The sequence below is a fragment of the Nothoprocta perdicaria genome, unplaced genomic scaffold (assembly GCF_003342845.1).
Source record: "Nothoprocta perdicaria isolate Ctin4 unplaced genomic scaffold, notPer1 scaffold_157, whole genome shotgun sequence".
NCBI classification, from domain to species: domain Eukaryota; kingdom Metazoa; phylum Chordata; class Aves; order Tinamiformes; family Tinamidae; genus Nothoprocta; species Nothoprocta perdicaria.
The window spans coordinates 270,981-295,503 of NW_020454727.1; the positions used below are offsets into that span (position 1 = coordinate 270,981).

At 49.7% G+C, this 24,523-nt stretch overlaps 1 protein-coding gene and 1 long non-coding RNA gene across 2 annotated transcripts; both read right to left on the bottom strand.

Moving 5' to 3' along the window:
- Positions 1 to 2,574: 2,574 nt before the first annotated feature.
- Positions 2,575 to 2,926, bottom strand: LOC112943916. The gene is made up of 2 exons (XR_003248680.1): positions 2,784 to 2,926; positions 2,575 to 2,658 (listed from the first exon to the last, which is right to left on the bottom strand). It is a non-coding gene; the product is annotated as an uncharacterized LOC112943916 (long non-coding RNA).
- A 4,991-nt stretch (positions 2,927 to 7,917) lies between these two features.
- On the bottom strand, positions 7,918 to 23,975 carry ATP8B3 (ATPase phospholipid transporting 8B3). The gene is made up of 27 exons (XM_026035156.1): positions 23,921 to 23,975; positions 23,041 to 23,132; positions 22,354 to 22,467; positions 21,264 to 21,362; positions 20,753 to 20,814; positions 20,390 to 20,462; positions 20,218 to 20,288; positions 19,786 to 19,868; positions 19,194 to 19,352; positions 18,909 to 18,997; positions 18,183 to 18,376; positions 17,595 to 17,803; positions 16,089 to 16,123; positions 15,277 to 15,433; positions 14,641 to 14,829; positions 14,038 to 14,150; positions 13,486 to 13,650; positions 13,095 to 13,206; positions 12,710 to 12,785; positions 12,384 to 12,525; positions 11,658 to 11,925; positions 11,167 to 11,390; positions 10,542 to 10,625; positions 10,021 to 10,260; positions 9,364 to 9,502; positions 8,822 to 8,952; positions 7,918 to 8,154 (listed from the first exon to the last, which is right to left on the bottom strand). Exons 1-27 carry the CDS (start codon positions 23,973 to 23,975, stop codon positions 7,918 to 7,920), a joined length of 3,612 nt encoding a protein of 1,203 aa, XP_025890941.1.
- Positions 23,976 to 24,523: the final 548 nt, after the last annotated feature.

The window sequence follows — 24,523 nt, forward strand, 5'->3', positions numbered from 1 at the left end:
GCCCTCAAGGATGCAAAGACATTTCTAGTGAGAACCCAAAAATAAAGGCTACCTCACTTGAGTTTTCAATTTTTGTGATTTGAAAATCACGTCTGATACCAAAGATTTTGTTGCCTTGTCTGGTCTGTGCTGGGAGCGCCACTTTCCCTGCTCCCCCRGCCCCGCGTGGGGCCACCCCCGTCCGGATCCCCCTCCTTGCAGCCCCGTTGAGTCCCCGCGAGTGAGCGCGAGAGAGAAGGCGAGCGAGCGACCCCGGGATGGTAGCGTGGTAGATGAGTGCCTTTTTCTTGTACCAAAGGTGTGTGGCCATTTCTTTGCTCCTCTGCTTTTACCCTAAAGACTCACGATTACCTCAGCTCTCCAAACGGATGGATTCTGGCAACTCTTGTAGTCTTTGGGTGTTGGGATGGAGAAAAACAACAAAAAAATACCCCTTATCCTAAAATAATTGWTAGCATCTCCCCTTCCTCCCGGTGTGCTCCTCCTCTTGGTCCTCCTGGTGCCCTCAAAGCTGCTCTGGTCCCCAGGGTCCCTCTGACCAGCCCCTCTGTCCAGCCTGGCTTTTCCCCAGGAGCATCCACCTTGGATCTCAATCCGTGGTAACGTCCCTTCTCACAGGGCATCGCTACAGGGACGTGGAAGGGAACTTCTTTGATGCTCCTCATGGGGTGATTTTTGGCCCATTGAGTGAGAGGCTGCACGACAGCATCAAGCCCAGGCTGAGAGCACTCTCCAGGCCCCAACAGCAGATACCAAATGCCACCAGGAAGGTCCCAGGGTTTCCAGTTTGGTCATGTTACTGGTCAGAGGTTGTTTCAGCTCAAACGGATTCTTTCCCACATTGTTTTCATTTCACGAGAAGCTTCAAGAACTGCCCTGAATTACATGTTTGTTCCAAGTGAAAAAGGTAATGGCAGATGCTCTTGCACATAAACCCCCAGAATGTCTAATTTAGGGAAATCTTGGGTTGAATTGTACCTACTTGGCTTCTTTTTCCTTTTGATTTTATCTTCCTTTTTTTCCAAGTTATGTTATTCCGACAGCAACCCAACACTTGGGTCTGGTGCAGTTGGGGCAACTCCTGTCCCTGCTCATAGAAGAAGAAAGGTTTGAGCTGAACCATTTTCCTCACCTTGGCACAGAGCGAGCGTGGGTGTCGCACMAGCTTTGGGGACCTCCTGTTCCTTTTCCTGCCTGTATTTAGGACCTGGATACTGCAGATCCCTGGAGCCAAGAGGTCCCTTCCCAGCGGGCTGGGAGCAGAGCCCGGTTCAGGCGATGGTCCCTATGCAGACGCCCAGTCTCCGAGAGCCTCAAATTGAAGTGAAGCACAAGCAGGTGCCTCAACGCRCTCCTGAACGTGCTGCTCCATCCAACCAGGTCTTCCCGTGGCAACCCAAGGGAAGCAGCTCCCTTGGAATCACACCAAACCTGCCCATGTTTTCCCTGTGCTCAGCCTGGATCCCAAGGAGCTTCCCACATTATTGCCCGAAAGAGCAGTTGGACCATCCCCAAAACACCTCCCCAGCCTGGCCCCCGTCTTCCCTCCTCTTCCTCTTCCACCTTATTGCCTTGGCCGGGTCCCGWGCGACCCCCTGGCCGTGCCACCCTCCTCCTCCCCACCACCCACACGACTTGTGATACCAAAGACGTTCTCTATGCAGGAGAAAGCCTTCGTTTCCACCCAGCACAGACCTTACAAGCCTTTGACAATGTTCTCTGAAATACCTCAAAATATTTAATGTATAGTTTATGTGATAAAAAAAAAAATTACTTAGCTAGTTTTTGGAATTTGTGACTTGAAGCTTTATACTGTTAAATTATAATTTTGCAGAAGACGGCATGTTCTTATTTCTTTGATGCGTTCAATGGGAGACATATTGAATGTTAAGGAAATGAAAGCTGGATAGTTTCACGATAAAAAAAAAGAGAGTAAGAGAGAGAGAAAGAGAGAGAGAAAGATTAAAAAAAAAAAAGGACCCTTGGAGTTTACAGATTTCATATTTAAACAAGTCCTTTTAAAAAAAAAAAGAAAAAAAAAGAAAAACTAATAACGATGATGATACCTTTGCTTTCAGATGTGTTACTTTTCTCTGAGTCATGTCGTACAAGAGTATTTATTATATGTGTTCTGTGTTCAAATGTAATTTAAAGAAGTTTAAAAAAAGACAAAAAAAAAGACAAGATGAAAATTTGATTTATGCATGAAGAAAAATATACTCTTTCTTGAAGTAATGTAATAATTATTCGGGGAGGGGAGGCGGGTGGGAGGGGACAAACTGTGCTTTTTTGTCCACAGGTTTGCGTTTGATGAGGACTTCTCTGCATGGGTCACGTTTGCAAGCCCCTCGGTCCCGGGCGAGCTCTTGGTTTTGCTTTTCCGTTCGGTTGGCGGCTTTGCCTGTTTCCTCCCGTTCCGCGCCGCTCCTGCCGCCGCAAGCCCCAGGAGGCTGGAGAAGAGGGGCGCTCGGAGCACAGAGACGGGGCCCAGGGGCCCGCGGCGCGGCCCCGTGCCCGGCAAACAGGGTAAGGGTATCGGGGCCCGGGACCCCGCCGGGTGCTCCTGCTCACCAAAGAGACCCCGTGGGCTCCAGCGCCCTCCCTTGCTTGGGGTTCTTTGCTTTCTGCTTGTCCACGGAGGTGTCACGTCACAAGTGACTTTGTGCGGAAGGAAGAGAGACAATCAGCCCCAGCGCCCCGCGGAGCCCCGGCCGGGGGCTCCTCCTGTGCTCTGAGACAAGGGAAATGGTCCTGGTGCGCCCCCAAACCACCTCCATCCTCACCTCTTGTTGGCCATCAGAGCCCAAAGGATCATAGAATTGTACAGTCGTTATGGTTGGAGAAGACCTTCAGGATCAACAAGTCCAACTGTGGGTGTGAGGGCTGAGATCTTTCCGAGATGCCGAGGCAACATGGGCACCAAGTCTTCATCCTTCAGGTGGCCTCAAAGACCTGCCTCTCTTTTCCACCTCGTGAAAAGCAAAGAGGAGCTGAAGCAGCTGCAGCTGGTGCAGTGTCRCCGCTGACCAACGCCAGGTGTGACCAGGAGATTCCCATTTTGGTGGGTCTCCTCCACCAGGGCTCATGTAGCATCAATGACATCAGCCAGCAAATGGTGTCTGCTCACGGAAGTCTTTTGCTCACCACCCAGCCTTGCTCTAGCCCTGCACCTAGGCTAGTAGAAAAGGTTCTGGAGGCCACTAGCCCACCAGAAGTGCTTTGAAGGGTGTGGGAGGTCCCTTGTTTGCCCTGTAGAGCCCTGGGGCTCTCCCTAAATGTTCACAGAGGTGGACTCTATGCCCTGCTCCTTCTTCCCTCTGCTCCACTTCTTCCTCTCCTTGCTTAAAGATGTGAGGAGAGTAAAACTAAGGGCTTAGCTGCACCTTTTTTGGCTGGGTGCAGGGCAGGGAGGTGATGGGCACCTGGAGGAAGAAGTGTCAACTGCAGCTTTCTGCTTCCCCAATGTTAAAGACAATTTGCTTTAAAATGTGGATCCCTAATCTCCCTCTGACCTGTTGACCACTCTATTCTCCACCTCCATTGCTAGATGTGGCCCCAAACCTCATCCAGCTGCACAAGATGAGATCTCAGCTTCATTGGGTCCCACCAAAGCGGCCCCCAAATTCAAAACAGGGGTTTATTTTCATCTCTCATCTCACATGGTGGCTCTGCAGGCTTCACCTTCCTCATGGGCAGCAGTAACCGAAATACTCAATACCAGGTGGGCACAGGAGACATGATGTTCTTTGAACAAGAACCTGGATTTTAGGAGGACATTATCTCTGTGGTCTCCTCCAGCAGCCCCATTGATCTACTAACCAACCCTATCCCTTGGATATCCCAAGGAGATCTGGATCCTTCTTTCTGTCCCACCTCCTCCTGTRAGATCTTTCCAACCAGGAGAAGTTTTGGTGCTTGGAGGTTTAGACCTTTCAGAGAGCCTGTTTGCAACAAGAGGAACATCTCACCAAGCAGGCTTGGATGCAACCCACAGCCACAAGCCCTYGGACTTCCCGGACATGAGCTGGTTTCCACCACGTTGCATGAATCAAAAGGCTTGGGAAGCCTTGTGCAGGACCCAGCTGTACCTGCCGCCCTCACAGCTACCAAAATGCCTCGAGGAGCAACTTGCCACGATACCAAAGATTTTTTTCCCTGCAGGTAATGACAATCGGAGCTCTGTCCTACACACAATTCTCTTGATCAGGGTTGCAACTGAAGGGCATTTTCGTACTAGGAGGGAGCAGGAGCACAGCTGGGACCACACAGGGGCATGGCGTGGGCTCAACCAACAGGCCGTCCCCTTCACCAGGGAGCCATCCCGCTCAGAAAGGCTCCTCCAAACAGAAGAGGCTGATCCAGGGATAAGTTATGCCCTGGGAGACCTGCAGAAGAGGTTGAGCATCGTTCCTGCCAGATACGGATGGGTGGAGAGCAAAGAGCTTGCAAATGGGCTGCCCAGTTGCTGATGGAGAGTGAGAGAGGAGGAACCTGAGCTCTCCAGTCCAACTTGGAGGTCTCCCACTGAGACAAGTGGGATAGATCCCTGTGGGAGACCTGCTAGTTTAATCCAGCCCTGGCATCATTTTTCAATTGTGGATTTTTTTCAGACACGTTTACCATTTTGCTGCTTGCAAAAGTCTCCTAAACAATCTGATTCTAGCTTTAATTCTTTCTTTTTTTTTCAAATTTGTTCAACGGTTTTAGTTGATGGCTTTTGTGCTTATTAAATATATATATATASATTTAACAGGAAAGCACCATTTTCAGCCACACAGGAAGAGCAGAAATAATAAATGGCTCAAGGAAAGAGCCTGGGGATCAGAATCTGGATGTCAGGCAGCATTGCTCCATTAGAACACATCCAGAGCGGAGCGTTTATCACTCCGCGTCTCCCTTGACACGACCTTGACGTCGTGACCAGGGTCTTGCGTTTCTTCATGCTAAACCAGGCACAGGGCAGGGATAGRAAGGATCAAGGCAGAAGCCCATGGATGCTCCCAGCTCTGGGCAGAGGAAAGAGAGAGGGTGATGGAGCAACCCCGTCCATAGGGGCAGAACCGGATCGCCTGACAGCTCACCCATCCTCTGAGATGAGTCTTGGCATCACGGGATGATYTCCCAAGTGTTTTGAGGCCTGGGGTCTGCAGCAGCCCTGGCAGCCCCAGCACGGGCTGGGTGGTTTTACAACAGAGCAAGTTTTGCGTGGGGAAGAGAGAAGATCAGCTCCTCTCTGGCTCACCATGGATCTCCTTAACTCAGGTTGGTGCTTTGGGCACTGCAGAGAGGTGTGTGGGCTCAGCCAGCGCTGCTCAGGCTGGGCTGCACCATGTCCATGTCCACATCCACATTCCTGTCCACCTCTATGGGCCAGGTCCGTGTCCACCAGCCTCAGCACCGCTCCTTTCCCTTGTCTCATAGGACACACGCGGCCAAGGATGCTCTGAGAGCCAAGCAGCACGCTGGCCGCACGCACGCTGCCACGCAGAAGCCAGCGCCTTTACCTAGCTCTTTCTTTGGGGTTTTTAAATAAAGCAATTTTAAAAAAGCAAATAAAAAAGCCCATTCTTTTTTTTTTTTTTTTTCTCTGAAATTTATAAAGAAGAAAAAAAAAAAAAAAGAAAAAAAAACCCCAGAATTAATCCTGGCCCAAAAGAACCCTTAGCGGGGGGTTTGCCAGTCCAACCAGCTCAAGAAAAATATCGCTCATTCTCCTGTATAGCAATAGGCAATTCTCACCCTTGTCCTGCATAGTCCGGCTGGCCAGGGATGGATCTGAGATTTTAAATGACTTTTTTTTTCTCTTTCTGATTAAATTTATTTTTTATTTTTAATTTTTTTTTTTTTTTGCAGCTGCTTCATTGCTAATCTCATGGGATAGGTTTTACTCTACAGCAAAATGCAATTGTTACTCCTCCGTGTCTTGCAATTATGTTTAAGCTATTTACAAACAGTTAAAAAAGAAAAAAAAAAGATTAAAAAGTCTTTATGTGTCAGGCACTTTATCCAAATCGTGCTGTGTGCTCTGGAGTTCAGTCCTTGTTCTTTGCAATGACTTTCGCAGGGGAAGTTACCAGGAATCTCAACTCCAGCCTGTCAACAGATTTTAAAAGAAAAAAAAAAAACACAAAAAAACTCTATTTGTTCATCCTCTACTGGTCATGACTGTGTTGTACGTTTCTGCAGCTTTCTGTTTCTTCAATAAATTATTTTCTAGTCATTCACCCTGGCGAGTGTGTGTGTCCTACGCGCTGGCCGCCTCCCTGGGGGCTCCCGTCCCGCTGCCCTGCAGGCGGGAAGGACTTCTAGGTTTCCCCTCCGTGGAAAACATCAGTCCTGCTTTGAAAAGCTGGGATTGCAGATTAATTTAGGGCAGCCCCCATCWGCCTGGGGATGTGCATATTATACAGGCAGACTTTATATATATCCCCTACATACCATAGGAGCATCATATCTCCTATCACCTACATGTGGAGCTATGGGGGTACCTGCAAAGTACCCTTGCTTGGAAGATTTTTCCAGCTGCCAAAACAAGCTGGGCTCTGAAATAGTGATTGCTTTTAATAATTTGCACCACGGGGAATTTTCATGCCTGCCCGGGGAGGTTTGTGCAGTTTCACTGCCCTTCAGCAGCAAAACATGGGGCTGAGTTGTCTCCTGTCTCCTACCTGTTCTCCCACGCGCTGCTTGGGAAGGAGGAGGGGAGGTTGAGATGAGGGACTGAGGTCTTGGCCAGAGAATCCAAATCACTAAAATTTGTCTTATCCCAACCCCTCTTCCTGCTCGGACAGCACCTTCTCTTTATCTCTTAACCCAGACCTTGCCTACAAACCAACAAAACCCAACAGGACTGGGAGAGGACAGAAAAACAGTTAATGCACTTGGGAATCCACTTCAGAAAAGAGGATATATTTAAAAACAATGGTGATAAAATGCGATGTAGTGTATTAAGAGTGCAAAACGTGCACTAAAGTGTATTAAGCCACGTCCCCTTTCTCTCCCCCTCTCTATCACAGCATGGTTGAGGTTAGAAGAGATGTTTGTAGAACATCTGGCCCAAACCTCCTCACCCAAGCAGGGTTCTTCCCCCATGGTGAGCGGATTCGCTCCCAAGACCTGTTCCCATGAAGCTCCCACTGCTCATGGCCGAGTTAGGGGGATGATGGATGACCCAGAGAGATCCCCTGYGGCAAAGCGGCCAAAGGACGTAAAGAGCAGGATGAGAAACACTGATGAAGGAAGACAGGGGGAGGAAGCAGGTGGCAGGGCTGGTGGCTAGATATGACCTGTACTTACACATATTAAAAAATAAATTTAAAAAGAAAATCAAGGTCTAGGTGTCCCTGTCGTGCTCTAGGTGTCCCTGCTTGAGCAGGAAGGTTGGACTAGATCTCTAGAGGTCCCTTCCAACCTTAAACATTCTGTAATTCCGTGAAGGTCAGGCACTTAGTTATCTGCTCCAGATTGACCTTTTGGGTGCAGGGAGCAACCAGTGTCAAGGAAGAAACAATCTTAGATCTTCAAGCTGCCCTGGCTGGGAGCAGCCAATTTCCATTGACTTCTGCAATGGTGACAGGCTCTGTGCACCACCCTCAAGAGCTCAAGCCTTTCCAGGACTGGCTACCAGGACATGTCCTCCAGTGCTRGGACATGTCCCACAGCTTAGCATCTGGTAGCAACCATCCTTGGGRCTGGAGCACCCATCTCTCCAGTGCCTATGGCTGCAATGCTGTGCKGTCTGGCACAAGTGTTGCCCTCTCAAGAGACAGGTGACCACGAGCTTCTTCAGCTGTCCAAAAAAGTCCAGGAAGGTAAAATAAGCGTCTGTAAATGTCCAGCCAGTCTTGTGCCTCATGGTGTCCAAGCACAGCAACTCCCTGCCCCAAAGCAGGGGCCGTTGGGAAGCCACCAGGCCAGTTATGCAGAGGCCACATGGAGGGAGGATGAAGCGGAGGCTTCTTCTTGGCGAAGGGCACTCGAGATAGGGCTGCAGGCACCCTTCACACGCAGGCTGTCCCCCCGGGTGATGAGACCTGCATAGCCTTCCTGGTGGGAGAAGGCATAACCGGAACGGCGACGAAAGGAGCCGCGRCGGATGTGAGCGCGCAGCTCCACCGAGGGCTCCGGCTGCCGCTTCGTCTTCAAGTGGATCTTCTGCGGAGAGATTGGGGACATTGGGGTGCAGYCACCTTCCAGGTAAGTCCCTGCCTCGAGGAGGGGCAGCCTCCACCAAGACAAAGTTGGGATCCCAGTTCCACCATGGCCCCAAGTCCTTGGGATGTGATCTATAACATGAGGAGCTTCTTGGGGATCTTGGAAGTTCTTGGAGATGGGAGTCTCAATCCTGATCTYGTCTGGAACCTCTTTGTATGATAAAATCAGGGGCTCATCTCACTGAGATGAGAACATTTGCAGCTCAGGGAAACAGAAGTTCCCATGTGTCTGCAATGTCCCACTGGGTGGAGGGGCATGAACAGGACCAGCCCATTTCATACAGGCACCTGCACCAGAGCCCAGGGCCTCCTTGCTGCCAGCTCCAGGGGAGGACAATTTCTTCCTGCAACCAAAAGCAAGTCATCCAGGACTGGAGCAGGTCAACCCCTGGGGCCAGTGTCACAAGATCAGGGACCTACAGAGCTACAACAGCCAAGAGAGGGGTCAAGGCCTATTGCTACGTTCAGGTGGTGGCTTGCTTRGACAGTCTCACCATTCCCATCGAGAGTGAACATCCTCTCTGTCCCTAAGGCAAGCAGGAGGATGAGGAGGCAAGCAATGGGAGGAAGGCAGAGCCTTCCCTTCACAACCCCTAAGCAGCCCTCACCTGCTGAATGGTGGTTTTGCCCATGACAGTACGGTAGAAGCGGATGGTGAGTGAGGGGACAGTGTTCACCACCAAGGAGAGCAGGACAATCAGCAGAACATACGGGTCRGTCAGGGCATTCTTGCTGGCATCTGTCAATGCAAGAGTCATCAAGTCATACGTAAGCAGGAAAAGGTGCCCAGCAAAGAGGAGAGGGAAAGAAGAACTGTAAGGATGTAGGCCCTGGCCCACAAAGGTGTTGAGGAGTCAAAAGGAGGAGATGGCACTCAAGGTGGAGTTGAGATCAGGATTAAGCCAACAAGATCAAGACGTGGCATGTCTGTCCCCTAGCAGAGTCCCCAGGCATGTAGAGAAGGTGAGGACTAGCATAAGGGACAGGATGATCAGATAGGCTGTACTGGACCAAAAGAYAGGATCTGGCCAAGGTCAAAGAGCAAATATGATCTACAGGGTGGAAAACAGATTCTTCTAGCACCGAAAATAGCCTTGGCTGCCTTGTTACAAGGAGGCGAGAGTCTGCAGAGTTCCCTGGGGCATYTTACCTGGGAAGCGGAAGACAGCAGGGGCTAATCTGAAGGCATTGAAGTTTTGGGTCAGGAAGGAGAAGAGACAGAAGAATAGCACGCTGGCTGTGACCATCAGGAAGGACAATGCAGTCCAGAACTTTGTGTACATGATGATCTGTGCAGGCAACAGAAGAGTTAAACAGAGCTCTCTCAAGACTGAGGGGACGCAGTTCCACTTGACCACTCATCCCTCAAGAGAGTCCCAAGTTCATCCCCCAATGTGGATCATCATCCAACAATGAAGCTGGCTGTGGATCACGTTGGAGTGCCCAGGGCTGAGCTCAAGTGTGATCCCTGAACATCTGCACCAAGCCCTGGCAGGGAGGTAGGAGGCTGGTGCAGCACTCACCACAGCAGAGCCCATCTATACCCTCCATTCCCAAACTCCTGTAACATCACTACCCTGAGCGCCAGAGGCTGGGCACGATGAGCTCCGTCTTGCAAGGAGGAGAGAGCTTGCATAGGATGGATATGGGTCTAAGGGTCCAACTCTGTTCTACCACCCTGYGTGTGGTTTGAACCAGGACAGCCTTTAAGCCATTGTCCTTTCTTGCAGCCTTCAGTGCCATCTTGGCTCTGCCATCAAGGGCTTATCTCGTGGGACGGCGTAGGGTAACCTAGACCCGTGTTTACCTCCATGATCACTGAAAGAAAAGCTGATGTGGCAACAGTGACGGCAAAGGACTCATAGTCCCCAGCAACGTTGCTGCCAACTCTGTCCTCAAAGGCCCAGAGCGCAATGTAGAAGCTGGCAAGTGAGGTGCTGACGCCGTGCAGGAGGGTCACAGCAAAGGTACGGTAGTTGAAGAGCTCGTCTCGCTGCCCAATCACATAAAGTTCAGGGAACTCCAGACTCTTCTTGGCACTTACATCCTGCAGGGAGGGAGGACACTTAAGTGTTGACCTTCCCATCCACACCAGGGACACTGCACCATCCCCATCCACACCAGGGACRGTGTACCATCCCCTCAGCTGTGCCTTCTGTGGGCAACAAGTCTGACCTCCATCCACCTGATGGAGCTGAGCCCCAGGTGTCCATCACACACCTACTGTCAGGTCATGGCAGTACGTGGAGTGCCACACAGATGGGGACAAGGTGCAGTGACCACACTAAATATACACACTTAGTATCCAGCTTCCTGCTGAAACGATACCTGCTCCAGAAGGCCCATGGAGAGCACAGGGTAGGTGGTGTAGAACATGTTATAGAGCGCAAGGAACCAGCCCTCATACAAAGGCTAAAAGGGAAAAGAAAGTGGCTGTGAGCTCAGTAAAGCTTTGGAAGGACCCAAAGATGACACCCAGGGAGACGTGGAGCCATATCACATTTACATTACATTGACCAATTACATTACAATGATCAARGCACACTGAAGGTCTTCACACCGGGTTAAACCTCCCATTATTTGTGAAATTCCAGCTTAATGCAGCTGGGATCCTTCTCTGCCTCTGCCTGAGGCTGAGCTGCTGCTCATGAAGGCTGTCAGTGCCTACAAGGACGTCCCCAAGGCTCCCCAATGTGTTTTTCTCATTTAACTACAGAAGGAACCAGGGGACAAATGCAAAAACAAAAGACCCTGCTGAGTCTTGGCCAAGCCATCCCAAAACTCAGATGGTCTATTTCTGGGGAGAGATAAGGGATACCAGGGTAATGACACATCCCCATGGGGCTACCAGTGCCGGGCTGAGACSTGTGTGGGGTCCCCTGTGAAGAGGCCACAGTGATGGTGTGTGGAGGAGACSAGTGGCATGATCGTGTCCCCTGCTCCGTGCCCTTACCTGAGCYGTGAATCCATTGTGGAACGCGAACCAGACCTGGGCCATGAGGCCAGCGAAGGTCTTGTAGAAGAAGTAGCGGAGGAACTTGCAGATGCGGAGGTAAGCCCAGCGGCCGTGGACAAGCAGGAGGCGCTGGAGGTAGCGGAACTGAGCCAGCGCATAGTCACTGCACTGCACGGCCTGCACGCCCTCCAGCCCGCTGATGCCCACCCCGATGTCAGCAGCTGCGGATGGAGGGAGGACACGAGATGAAGGTGAGGGGATTTCAGAGAAGCCCTTGCAGTGTTTGGCTTCCCCATTGCTACCGGAGAGGCTCTGCCCCAAAGCTGATGGGCAGATGGTGAATCCAGGAGTGAAGGGCGAAGGAGAGAAGCAAAAGGGCATGGCCTAGGGAGTGACAAGCCAGGCAGACAGGCATGGTTGGCAGTGCTAATAGCACAGCCTGCCCRCCAGAAACCTGTGCTGGCACCACCCCCTGCCCCAAACCTCACTTTTGATCATGTTGACATCATTGGCACCATCTCCAATGGCCAGCGTGATGGCGTTCTTGTGTTTCTTCACCAGCTGCACGATGAGCGACTTCTGCTTGGGGGTCACCCTGCAGCAGATGACAGCCTGGCAGCTCGTGGCCAAGTCCACAAATGCCCTCTGCATCAGGCTGTCTTGTTCCAGCAAGCCTGTTGGCTTGAAGCAAGCTGACCGCTGTCCCATCCGCTCTGCTGCCTTCTTCACCACTTCTCCTGTGTGCAGGATTTTGTCCTTAGGAGAGAGCACATTTCTGGTTAGTGATTCCCCCCATAGCTAGCCTTAGTGGTGATGGGTTTTCATGATCTTAAAGGTCTTTTCCAACCATAATGATTCTATGACTGTGAAAGACAAGAGGAGGTTGTCACATGCCCCTGGCTCACAAGGAGGAATGGGGCTGTTCTTAACTCCAAAGCATTCCTTCTGCAATCTTGGACAAGGCAGGAGGATTGTAACATGTAGGGTCTGTATTTTTCCAAGACCGTCAGGGATTTTGTAATACAGGGACTGCCAACTCCTAAATCTAATAGATGCTATGAAAAGGTGACTGTAGATTGCTCCAAGGGATGTTGATTCTAGCATGGCACCAATATCCAAACTGATAGCACCAGAGCACATCCATCCTGGAGACAAACAGTCACTTGCCAGCACGGGCAGAGAGCAGAGAAGGGTGCAGCAAAGTGCTGCCTTACCAGGAAGTCTCCATGGATGACGAGAGCTCTCTTCTTACAGTGTGAGACCTCTGGGCACTGCTGGAAGAGGTGGCCACTACACAGAGCATCCCCAGTGCCACTCAGGTTGTTGTTGCTCACCCAGTAAGCCTCGAGGATTTCACTGTGTGGGTAAAAGGTGGTCAGAGCCAAGGAAGCATGCTGGGGACACTGGACATCATGCACCTACTGATGGCTTCTGCCACCTCAAAGTGGCAAATGCCCTCGGATGTCTCCTTCAGTAGGAGTAACCTTCTTCCCTGTCTAATGGGAGATTGTCTTGGATCTCCCAGGTGGCAATTTCTCACCTTATCTCCTTCTCCTCCAGGATCTCCATGTCATCTGTGAGCAACTTGCACGCATAGCCAATGTTCATGGCGGTCTCTGCAACACGCATGTATCAGAGGCCAATGCCCGGACAGCCCCTGGTCCTGCTCTGAGAGGGGAAGAACAGTCCTAGGGTGGACTGCAGGAGCTGAGGATTTTGCTCTAGCTCCTGCTCTATGCCATCGTGCAAATGGCTTCAGTTTCCCCATAGGTGACATGATCCGGAGGATGTGCTACTGTCATACATGGAAAGCACCAGCAGAGCCTCTTTGCTGTCCCTTCTCTCCCAGGGTTTCCTCTCTTCTATGACTTGTATTRGAGAAAATCCAGAATGTGCTGGTGGGACCTGGGGCTACCTCCACTGACCTTGTTTATCTCCTGTCAGCACCCACACTTTAATGTTGCCCAGTTTCAGCAGTTGGATGGTCTCTGGGACTCCGTCTTGTAGCTTGTCTTCAATGGCAGTGGCCCCAAGCAGCTGCAAGGAGGGTGAGTCAGTGTCACCACATGGGGCAGGATGTCAGGGGTAAGATAGGATGAGGAATTGCTCTTTCATCCACATGAGGATGCTGCGTCCCTGCGGACTCCAACACCTTCCTGTGGGCGTTCCCACAGGTCATCATTTGACAGATCTCTAGCTCTACCAGAACATGACAAGATCATCCCTGCAGATGATTGCACCCTGGGAAAAYGAACCCAACACTCCTGCCCTCCATGGAACCAGCAGGAACCTACACAGACTCCGTCATCATCCCACCTGCAAGTTCTGCTCCATCTCCTCATAGAGCTTGTCAAGCTCCTGTGCACGATCCTGCAGCAGGACACTGGCCTCATGGTACTTCCTGCTCCACGTGCTGTAGTCAGCTTCGCTCACCACCTTGCTGGCCACACATAAAGTCCTCAAGGTCTCCGCGGCAAAGTGCTGTGGAGACAAGACATCACGTCTCCTTTCTTTTGGCCATGTTGGACACAGGCATGGTGCTAAGCAGCTGCAATGCTCTCAGAGGCGGAACAAGAGACTCCCCAGGATTTGAGGGTCTCCTTGGGGCTGTCACTTCCCCCCACCCTACATCATCCCACCCATTACTAGCCCAGGGATGCAAACAGCCAATCCAGAGGACTGCGGATGGATTTGATACCCTCTTAACTCCACCCTTCACGGTGATAAGGCTCCTACAGTAGAAGGATGAAATACAGACAGAAATCCATAAGCCAGAGGGGAAGAAGCTGCAGCAGTTGCAGGACATCCATCCCAAAGCTCATAGGAAGGAGACCAGTCCTTCACACCCCAGTCTGGTACAAGACTCACATCCAGTGCCACCTCAGTGATGGTCTCATGGGGTYCCCGCCTGTGCAGTCTCTCCAGGATCACCGTGTCAGCCCCCTTAGTGTAGAGCCGGATTGTCCCCTCAGGGTCTCGCACTACRAGGAGAAGGATAGGGCTCAGGCACACAGAGATCAGCCTCCCAACCATAGCCGTCACAGCAGCAGGAATTTAGGAGTTGAGGAGGCACTCCTAACCCATCAACCCATCTGTACAGTGGAGGACACCTCAGAGGGGATACCTGATGTCCAGCAGAGACTGGCTATAGGAGATCCCACAGGTCACCTCACCTCTCATCTCCAAACACCATAATGTGGATGGGTCATGGCCGCATGGATGGTCAGTTCCTTACACAGCTCCTCAAACTTGCTTTATATCCCCCCTTCTATGTGGGGCAAACACTTCCTGACCATCTTTACCATACCAGTGGCAGGCAGAACCACAAAGATGACCAGGACAATTCTTAGAAGTCCCTGTGCCAGTAGTAATCAACTGCACCCCTCCCATTGCCATCTCTGGCAGGACTAAGATCAGGAGGGACCCTCCRTGGTCCTGAAAGGGGTCCCTGGGACACCCCATCCCGCTCACCCAGGATGGACATCCTCTTGCGATCACTGTTGAAGTCCAGCATGGCCAGCACTTGGTACGTCCTCTTCACCCCCAGCTCACTGATGGTGATAGTGTCTTGTGTTCGGGCCAGAAAGACATACCCCAGGTTCCTGGCCGCCAGCACCAGCGCTTCTTCGTCGGGTGAGGCTGCCTGATAAACCAGCCGGTCTGCAGAAAAGCAGCAGAGCGTGGGATGGGGCAGGCAAGGACATTCCCACTGCAGCCAAGAACCCCTTATGCATCTAAGATTCCCCATGCCCACCACAAACACCTCCTGTGATGACCCTAAAGTCCAACGGCTGTGGAAACTCGGTCCAAAGTTTTCTTCTCATCACCCTGAGCAGAATAAGTGCTCCTCTGTGTTCCCCAACTAATTACTTTCTCCATCTAATTGCTTTTAAAACAAACCCAAATGCACATATTAGGGCCAGCAGCTATTGCTAGGACGCTGACATGTGTGTCCTTGGGCTCTCATGCCACCTGCTCTCCCTAGCAGGGACGTGCTCCCACTGGAGCTTTTCTGGGAAGTGGAAAATCCATGAGAGGTCCATGAGCTGTCCAGGGAGCTGCTCCCTGATGAGAGCACAGCAGTGGGAACACAGAGCCARCACTCACGGTTGTTCTCCTCCACCATGACGGTGTGGCAGAGGGCCAACAGCCTCAGGAACTCCCTCAGCACAGGRTCTGTGTCCAGCTGGACGGCTTTCAGCAGCTCAGGGTCATAAAACTCCAGCTTCTTCTCTGCACTGTGGCTCCAGGGCCACTCTGAGCCCTGCAAAAGGTGAAGAGAGGCTGTTGGAACCCAAAAAAAAACAAACGTGATGCCTGCTAGAACTCTATAACAGGGACTTTCCTACGCTCTTGTAGAGCAATTAGATGGCATGTTGACCCCATGCTGGGACTGCTTCAGAGCTGCCCCAAGCAACCCAGGGTCAAACCCTGGAGCGAGAGACCCCAGGTACCAATGTTCATGTTTGTCTGAACCACTTCATCTGGCACCCATAGAAAGGTCTGCAGTTCTGAGTGTGCCCCCCTTTCCTAGGGTGGAACCCTGGTGGACTTGCTCTTGATTCACGTCAGCATGAGGAGATCAGGACCAAGGTCCMTAAACCTTGCTCTCCATTGCCTGTGTCAATGGGGCGAGTATAAAAAGCCTGGAAAAATAATAACTGTGGTATTTTATAACCTTATTTCTCTTCTATTTTATAACCTTTTATTCTCTTGCATTGTAGAAAMACCTGGTTCTCCACCCCAAGGAATTGTGTGCCTTTTCCTCAYAGGGTGGTACCCAAAGTGCAAGACAGACATGCTACAAAGCAAAAGGCTGATGCTGCTCCCCTCAGAATCAAGAGTTTTTATGGATTTGCCACCACTGCGAATCAGCTTCCAAGCCTGTGTTAGGTGGGCCTGTGAGGGAAGGTACACACCRATGGCTGGCTGTTCTCCTGGCCTGCGCCCACACCTGCCAAAATAAAAATAATTCAATTAATTTAGATCTATCAGGGCATATTACTAGCAGGGAGCTTTGACTAAGTTTTCTAGAAGKACCTGCTTCTTTTGCTGGCCAAAGAGGCATGTGTAAAGGGGCATAATTTCAGCATTTGTCCCTCATGAGCCAGGCTCCATTAAGATGTCCAACTTTGACCTGGTTCCTCAAAATCACTGTTCACTTTTTCAAAAGTTGGCTTTAATTAAATAGCACAGTCTCTAGGTTAGCTACACAGTCCCATTTCTCCCTAATACCTCAGAATCTGGGGAGTCTTGGTCCTTGCTGAGGCTGTGCCTTATGGATACAGAGACAGAACAGTCCAAGGGCTACCAGGACACTCGAGGTCACCTTGTGGAGGGAAAGTCAATGGGTTTGGGCCATTTATTTGCTTCTTTGTGAAGGACAAGCATTTTACTGGCTCAGGAACCTTTCATATTTTCTATATGTCTTCAATGATAAAAACTGAGGTCCACCTTTCATCTGCGTTTCCAGGGATACTGTCAAGCTGGCTGAAGATCGGCAGGATTATGACAATGCTGCTAACACAGACAACGCTAACGTGCCACCATGACAGATCAGAGTGGAAGAATTTGGTTTTAAGCCTTCCCTAAAGCTTTTCTAGATTTTTCCCTCCTTGTTTGCTTTTATCACTGTCCATTTGACTCAAGTACCGGATAAATGTCAGAAAAAAAAAAAACTAGCTTCATGATAAACCTCTGGCCCTACCTGCTCTCTAAAGTTCACTAATTAAGCATCGAGACAGATCCCCAAAGCCAGTCAACACCACCAAGTAGAGGACAGGAAGAAAGAGTTGCCAATTCTCAGATTCCTAAGGGGAAATACAAGCAGAAAAACAACAACAAGAGTGTTTCTTGTCTTCACCACGAAGAAGGAACAACAAAGGGCACGGTGTAATTTCTTGGCCTCCTCCATAGTCCATCTTTAAGATGAGAGGCTGTAGCCTCGCGGGAAGAGGCTGTTTGATGTTTTCTGACACATCTCAGAAGAGCTGCAGGTGACCAGAAAGAAGCTAAAAAGGAAGCTTGTACACACTCTTTCTTCCCCTCTCGGCCCTGCTGCTCTGCATTGAACTTGAGGAGAAAAAAAAATGAAATAAAGTTTTGTTCCTTTCAACAAAACTGTTCAATTGCAATTTTCCTTTTTTTTTTTTTTTCTTTTTTCTCTTTTCTCCCCCTCTTTCCCCTCTAGGAAACAAACAAAAAATTCTCTAAATGCACAGCTAAGAACAAGCTGAATTCTTGCCCTATCTTCTGCCTAAGCATCAGATTAATGACCAGCTTGTCACATAGATAACCTACACGCTCCCATCCTCCTAGCAAGCCAGAAGTAGAAATAACCCAAGTGCCCTGCACTTAGCCACGTGGCCTAAAAGCAAGGTCTACCTCACTCCAGTCCCTACAAACTGGCTTCCAGCTAAAGTTACCRTAGATTTTCCCGTTGATGCAGCATTTCTTGAAACTCAGGATATTCTGCGTCAAGGTGCCAGTCTTGTCTGAGAAGATGTATTCAACCTGGCCAAGCTGATCGTTGAGGCTGGTGCTTCTGGCTTTGGCTGGCATGTCCTTGGTAGCATAATACATTTCCAAATCCCAGTTGATAAAACAGCTGTTCACCARGTAGATGAATTCAAACCTAGAGCGCCAGATAGAAGGAAAAGAGATTGCCCCAAACACATCCCAGGGAATTGGGGATCTATCCCAGAAAGGGCTGAAAGGATCTTCCCACCTTGAATGTGAGAACTCTGCTCTTCCCTTCCCTACTGTTACACAGAGGGGAAATACTCCCCTCAATTTGTCATTCCCAGTCCAATTCCCAATGTCAGCAAATGTCCTTGTATCAGTTTTCTGGTTTTATTTCCTTTTTTTGTTTTTTCCTTTTTTTCCCCAAGCTCTCAGGGCATGATATTAATGTCTGCCAGAAGCACACCCATCCTCACAGCTGCAGACCAACTGATGGTCAAGATCAGCGAGGACAGCACTTGTTTCTGTACTTCTGCGAGCTCTGTTCTTACATTATATACAAGGACATGGGTATAATGACGCTCAGGAGAATTGTGAAGCCCCAGAAGTTGAAGAAGGCCTGCTTGGCAGGAGTCGTGTGCTCGTAGAGAGCGGAGAGGTAGCTGTGCTTCTCCTGGAAGCTCCTGGCCCAGAATCCGGAAGCAATGGCGAGGCACAATGAAATGGCCAACAGCATCAGGAAGATCTGAGATGAAAGGGCAGGATGAGAAAGTCACATCATAGAGAATCCACCAAATTCTTCCCTAGGACCAGGCTCCTGACCATTCAATAGTGTTGCAGACACTTTAACCCTCTAGGCCCCAGAGGGCCAAGGTATCCCCTGCTTGGCAAGCTCCAAAGTCAGCAATGTCATCCTGCCACAAAACAGTCTGTCTTGGGGTTCAGAATACTCCAAACCTCTAGTTTTGGGACCAGCTTCCTAAACAGACCACTATCCAGCCAAGGATTCAGAAGTGACTCTAGGAGCAGCCTAGGATTCTAGGTCCTGGGCTCTAGAGTTTAAGGAATGCAATTACAGAACGGATTGTACTAGACCCATCAAATGCCTCTTCCTGGGAACATTATTTGGTAGTTATTCACAACACACTAAAATTGAGATATTTTAAAGAGAACATTTCAGGTTCTAATTAAAACAAAATCCAGCATTTTGTGAGAGAATGTGGAGCAGTTCCAGAAGGCTGGTGGACTTGGTTGGGATGTGTTTGCAGCACACTCACTATGATCACCAGTCTGTCCATCATGTGGTTCAGTTTGGTTTTCTTCCGCTTGATTTTTCCACAATTCCTCATAATTTTGGAATCAAATCCTGGAAAATAATAATTCCAGAAGTGAATATGCATGTTTGAAGCCCTCAAAAGTCTGACTTGCAGCAAAGTGATGCTGTTTCCTGCACAACCACTATTCCTCATCTCTGAAGACTTCAGACCACCCCCCCCTTGATCAGAGAAGGAAGGAAACACACAGATCTTRGCCCAGAGGCAGAGCAGAGCCTGGGCACTCACCTGCATAGATAACCAAGCCATAGCAAACRTCCGTGTTGCGTATCTTGCAGCCCCTCAGCAAGAGCCTCTCGCAGTCCAGCGAGTAGGTCTCGCCCTTCCACTCCAGCGTGCCGGTGAAGCTGTGCATCCGGCTGTTGGGCTCCTCGCAGATCACTTTCCCTGGGGCAGAGAGGATACCGGTAGGCTTTAGCTTTCAGGAAACAGGGAGGTTCCTCTTCTTTCCCTCATCTTTCCCTCTGGAGACATGAGAAGAGCTTCTCAGGAGCTAAGTTCAACTCTTGGAGCTCCTCTCAGACAACCCAAGAGGAAGGGCTAGATCCCGTCAGGAAAGACGGGAGCCAAGGCAGGGGGAGCATGTGCAATCCTGAGGGAGCCACCAGAGAGGCACACAGCTGGGGATGGGCCTCCAAGCAGAACCTTCAGCAGAAACCTGGCCTTGCAGGCAGGAATAAGTGCAGTGTCCTGTTGGAGCAAGAGCACTTCAGGGATGAGGACAGAGCAAGGTCAGCAGTACAGACACCTCAAACATTGGGGCTGAACTGCCTTAATTCCAGGGAAGAAGGCCACATCCTTGCTCATCCAGGAGACTCACCGTCAAACRCAGCCATGCTCTCCTCGCTCACCAGTTCCTGGTGGGTGACCAGAAGAGCCTGCCTGAACTTTAGGTTCGTTTCCCTGTAAACAAGAATGGGGAAGAGGAGGAATAACAGCCAAAACCACCCCACGAGGTGAAAAAGCTCTTAACTCTGCTATCATAGGATGGAGAATGCCACTAAAAAATAAGATAAGAGTCTCATGCTAGGCATCATACAGAGAGAAAACCTTGAGAACTTATCATTAAATAAATCCTAGAGATGGAGGCAGTGAGGGTGGGCAGATGTTATCCTTTTGGCTGATGGGCTTGCCAGCATGCCCCAGTGCTGGCAAGAGACTTTGCCCCAGTCTCCAAGAGACTTTGGCCACTGGCTGTGATGTCTCCACTCCTCTCCCCGTGGCCATAACCCCTCTCTGATCCTCTCCTCACCCATCAATGTCTGCGGTCTCCACGTAGCACAAGCTGCTGGGCTCTGAGCTGCACAGCAAGAGCATGTCGGCCTTGGAAGGCAAGGGGAGAGAGATGGAGAAGACCTCGGTGAGTCTCTTCTTGCCAAGACTCTTCCTCGCCATCCCCAGTGTACACCCAGGCCCTGACTCACCGGGACCAAGTTTTCCTTGCGCAGACGGACAATGTCCCCAACACGGATGTCACGCCACTTCTGCCAGCGGAACCTGCACAATTAGGAGCCAGTATGAGTCTTAACCTCACAGGGCAGGGGAAACGCAGGCACTGACAGAGCAAACACTATATCCATTTTCTGGACCAGCCTGCATCTTCTCAATAGATTCTGCAATAGATTTGGGGAGGATATACAAGTTCACAGAGTCAGAGAGAGTCACACCAGAACCCCATCTCACAACTACTATGTTTAAGGTTGTTCAGCACTTCAGACAAAGTCCATCATTCCACACTTCTCCATAGGGAGTCAGGAAAACGTGGATACGTCTTGCCAAATCCTCACCTCTCCCCAGACAGAATTTCACATGGCCTGTTGTTGATCTTCYTGTCACTTTGGTGACGGCCCTGCACAGAAGAGAGGACAAAAAAAAAACCTGTCATATGAAAYGGATGGACCCTGCCAGGCTTCCTGGTTCTCCTAGGAGTTCTCTGGAGTCCTCAGCCCCAAGGCAAGATCTGTGTTTTGAAGCAACCTGAAGATGCTTTCTGATGAACAGTCAGAATTCTCCCAAAGTGTTTCTGGGCACCAAACTGGGAGCACATCCACTAATCAGGATACCAAAGATGACAGCATGATGGAGCTCCACTCCCCAAAGGGGCTTGTCTGGTCACATTCTTTCAAAGGGAAAATACAAAGTGCTTTGGACATAGTAGAGGTGATGGTACCTCAAGTACCATGAGCATCTCTCAGCTTTTCAGTTCACAGGCTCTGTAACAAGTTTCCCCACATATTGACCTTCCCCCTCGGCGCTCATAACCAGCACTCACAACTTTTAGGTCCRGCCCATACTCACAATGTCATCAATAAGATCTCGTAAGCCCCGGATGGCGAGAAGGCAGCTCAAGGGGAGCAAGAGACTGTACCAGGGCAGGGTGGCGATTTCTGGAAAGGTCTGGAAAAGGAAATGCAACGACAAGGGAATCTTAAAATCACTGTTGTGGGCAAGGGACYGGACACAACTTTCAACATATCCTGAGGAACAAATTCCCTCGCTCTCAGCTCTCTTCCTAGGCCAGTGCCCTAGTCTGGCTGGACCCTGCTAAGATAAACCTGGGGTTGGGTTTATATAGAACTGCTTGTTAAGTTTCTGCCTCTTTGTAAACTGGATGTACGAACTAAGTGTGGATTCCTGAATCCGGGAGCAAGGATTTCTGTTTAGGAGTGGCCTCCATGAGCTTAGTTTATGTCAAACCCAATCATTTAAATAACCAAACTAGATTTTGGTTAAACTCCTCACAAAGGGTTTTTGAAAGGTGGTGAACGCTACTGAAAACCTGTATCTTGGACACTATTTGAGCCTATGACAGACAACAAAGACCCCAGAAAGCGCATTTCACATGTGAGCTCAATTAGCCACAGGGGATAATTTCAATTCATGAGGTTACTGCTCTTGTGCAAACCTTAAGAGCAACCAAAAACTTTGTGCCTCTTCAACAATATTCCTTCCGTGTCTTGTTCCCCTACACACTTTAAAGGGTCTACAGTCTCCTGGCTCTCCCAGGGAGCTCCTAACCTCCTTAGCTGCACATCAAAGTCCTACCACAAGCTCCTGAAAGGCTACGKGTTGCACCCGACTTAGCCTCAGCCTCTGCAGCTGATCTTGCAAGGCATAGAGCCTATTTTTTGTTCTTCACGTGGAAGAATTATTTCTCGTGATGAATCAGATGACCCAGTGGATATTGTCGCAAGTTTGGGGGCTGTAACAAATCAGCTAGAAAGGCAAAGAAGTAACCTGTGGAGGATCGCACGGTGGTTCTCTAGAAGATGGAGAGGGAAACCAAGTGTCCTATCTGAAAGGCCCCTGCTCTGAACACTAGATGAGCTTCCGTTGCTGGAAGGAAGCCTCTCAAGCGCATTTGCTGTTCTCTTGTTGCCCATCTCACCTGTAAGAGGATGACAAAGAGGAAGTAGACATTGGCCATTCGGTGCAACTGCTCGTAGAGGTTTAGTGGCAGGAAGGTCAGGAGGTTGTACTTGGCTGTTTTAATGGCATTGTCCTACAGAAGAAAAGCAGGTCAAACGCAAAGCAAGAGTTCAGCCACACAAAAATCAAGGACCTGTTTTGAAAATGCTAGAACACTCTAGCATTTTCAGAAGAGGTCTTTTCAACTTGTCATGGCATAAAAGAAATTCTTCTTTTCAACTTTTACCGGAATAATAAGATAAAGATTTATAAGAGCAAAGGGTTATACTACTTCAAAATGTTTTAGAAGTTCAGAAACAAAATATTTTGTCTCATTTTTAACTGATCCCCAGCTAGATGCTCATTATTTAACTGAGATGAAAAATCAGGTTTTGTTCAATCAAAAACATTTTTTTTGGAACAAACTTTCTTGTGACTCGACCGTAAGACTAAAGAGCACTCTTCATTTAACTCTACTCATTTCAGAGCTCCAGAGAGCACCTGGCTCACAAAGCAAGGAATGACCTTTCCTCCTCACGCTGGATTGTTTATGTTACTCTCCATCCTACTGCAGGTCAATCCATGGAGTCTCGGTCTTGTCACTCCCCCAAACCAGTTCCACATATCAGGGGCTGGATTGGCACATGGTTGGCATGAGTTGACTCACCGCATACTTCTTCCTGGTCAGGCAGAAGGCGAATTTCTTCCTGCACTGCACGTGGTAGTTTCGGTCATTTGCCCTCACCTCCCAGGTGAACGCTGGAAAAGCAAGTGGGTAGTCACATCCCAGCTCTCGCTAGCCAGGCCCTCGCCGTTAGCCTCCGGCCTCCAAGGCTGTACGGACCGTCCTCACGATGCTGCTGGCAGGCTCATGGTGATCCACCGCTTGCGTGATGCACTTTCCATAATGCATTTGCCCCTTGAGACTAGCCTACTGGTCTCATCCTGGTACAACTAGGACAGAGTGGGGTCTTTGGGGACAGATGGGTTACAGACAAAACAGGTAGGAAGCTACAAGTTGCCCAGGGAGGCTGGGGAATCTCCTTCTCTGGAGGTCTTCCAAACCCACCTGGATGCCACCCTGTGTCACATGCTGTGGGTATCCCTGCAGGGAGGTTGGACTAGATGATCTCTAGAGGTCCCTTCCAACCTTAACCTAACATTAATTCTGTGAATCTGTGTTTCTAGAGATGTAGATAGTGGTCTCTATGATTTTCTTCTGAGCCTCGAGCTGATCATGAGGGACAAGGGTTGATCTAATGGCATCATCAGCCTGGTGAACAACTCACCCAGGCCAACCTCTGATATTATTTAAGGCTGATTGTTCCTCTCTTAGTTTCGTTTTTGCTATCACTCTGTAGGTATGGCCAAGATTGGCACCTCCTAATCACGTTGCTCAGCTGATAGCCYATTCTTCCAGACCATTTCAGCCTGAACTCACTTCCTGCTCATCTCACATCCCCATCCCACTTCCAGCTTTCCCACACACCATCTGAAAAAACAAGGAAAGAAAGGAAAACCAGCAGCAACACTCACTGCACACTGACCTTGGGGCTCCTTCTTTCCATTCAGGCAGCCTGCAGCTGATTGCTGCTCAGCCATGCTGGCACCACGACCAGGTCCTAGGAAGAAAGAGCAGCAAAGTCTTCTGCAGCRCTGAGCAGTGTCAACACGCTGCTACCAGCAACTTCATCAGTCCAGGGCAGGACCTCGGGTAGAAGGGACCCATTTCTTCTGAATACAAATTTAGATCTTTCTATTACCCTGGAGATGTAAATCTGTGCTCTCCACTCTGACACAYAGTCCTCAGTAACTATTTAAATGTCACACAAGTGGGGATGTCGGGCTGAACACCTTGTACCTTAAAACCAACTTTGCTTTTTGTATGGCCCAATATTAAAATTTCCTCCTTGTTATGGATTGTARTCTCACATTTGGAGTATTTGGATTGCAAAGACCTTCCCACTATACATTACTCTGTAGGCACCAACTGGCCCCATCCCATTCATATCAGAATCTTTTCTTATTGCCTTTCCTCTTACACTTTTATTGATTGGGAAAAAAAAAAGAATAAAAAGGTCAAACTCTCTCCTGTCTCATCCTATCATCAGTCCAATAGAAGGGGACTGGTTCCTGGTAGGAGTAAATCT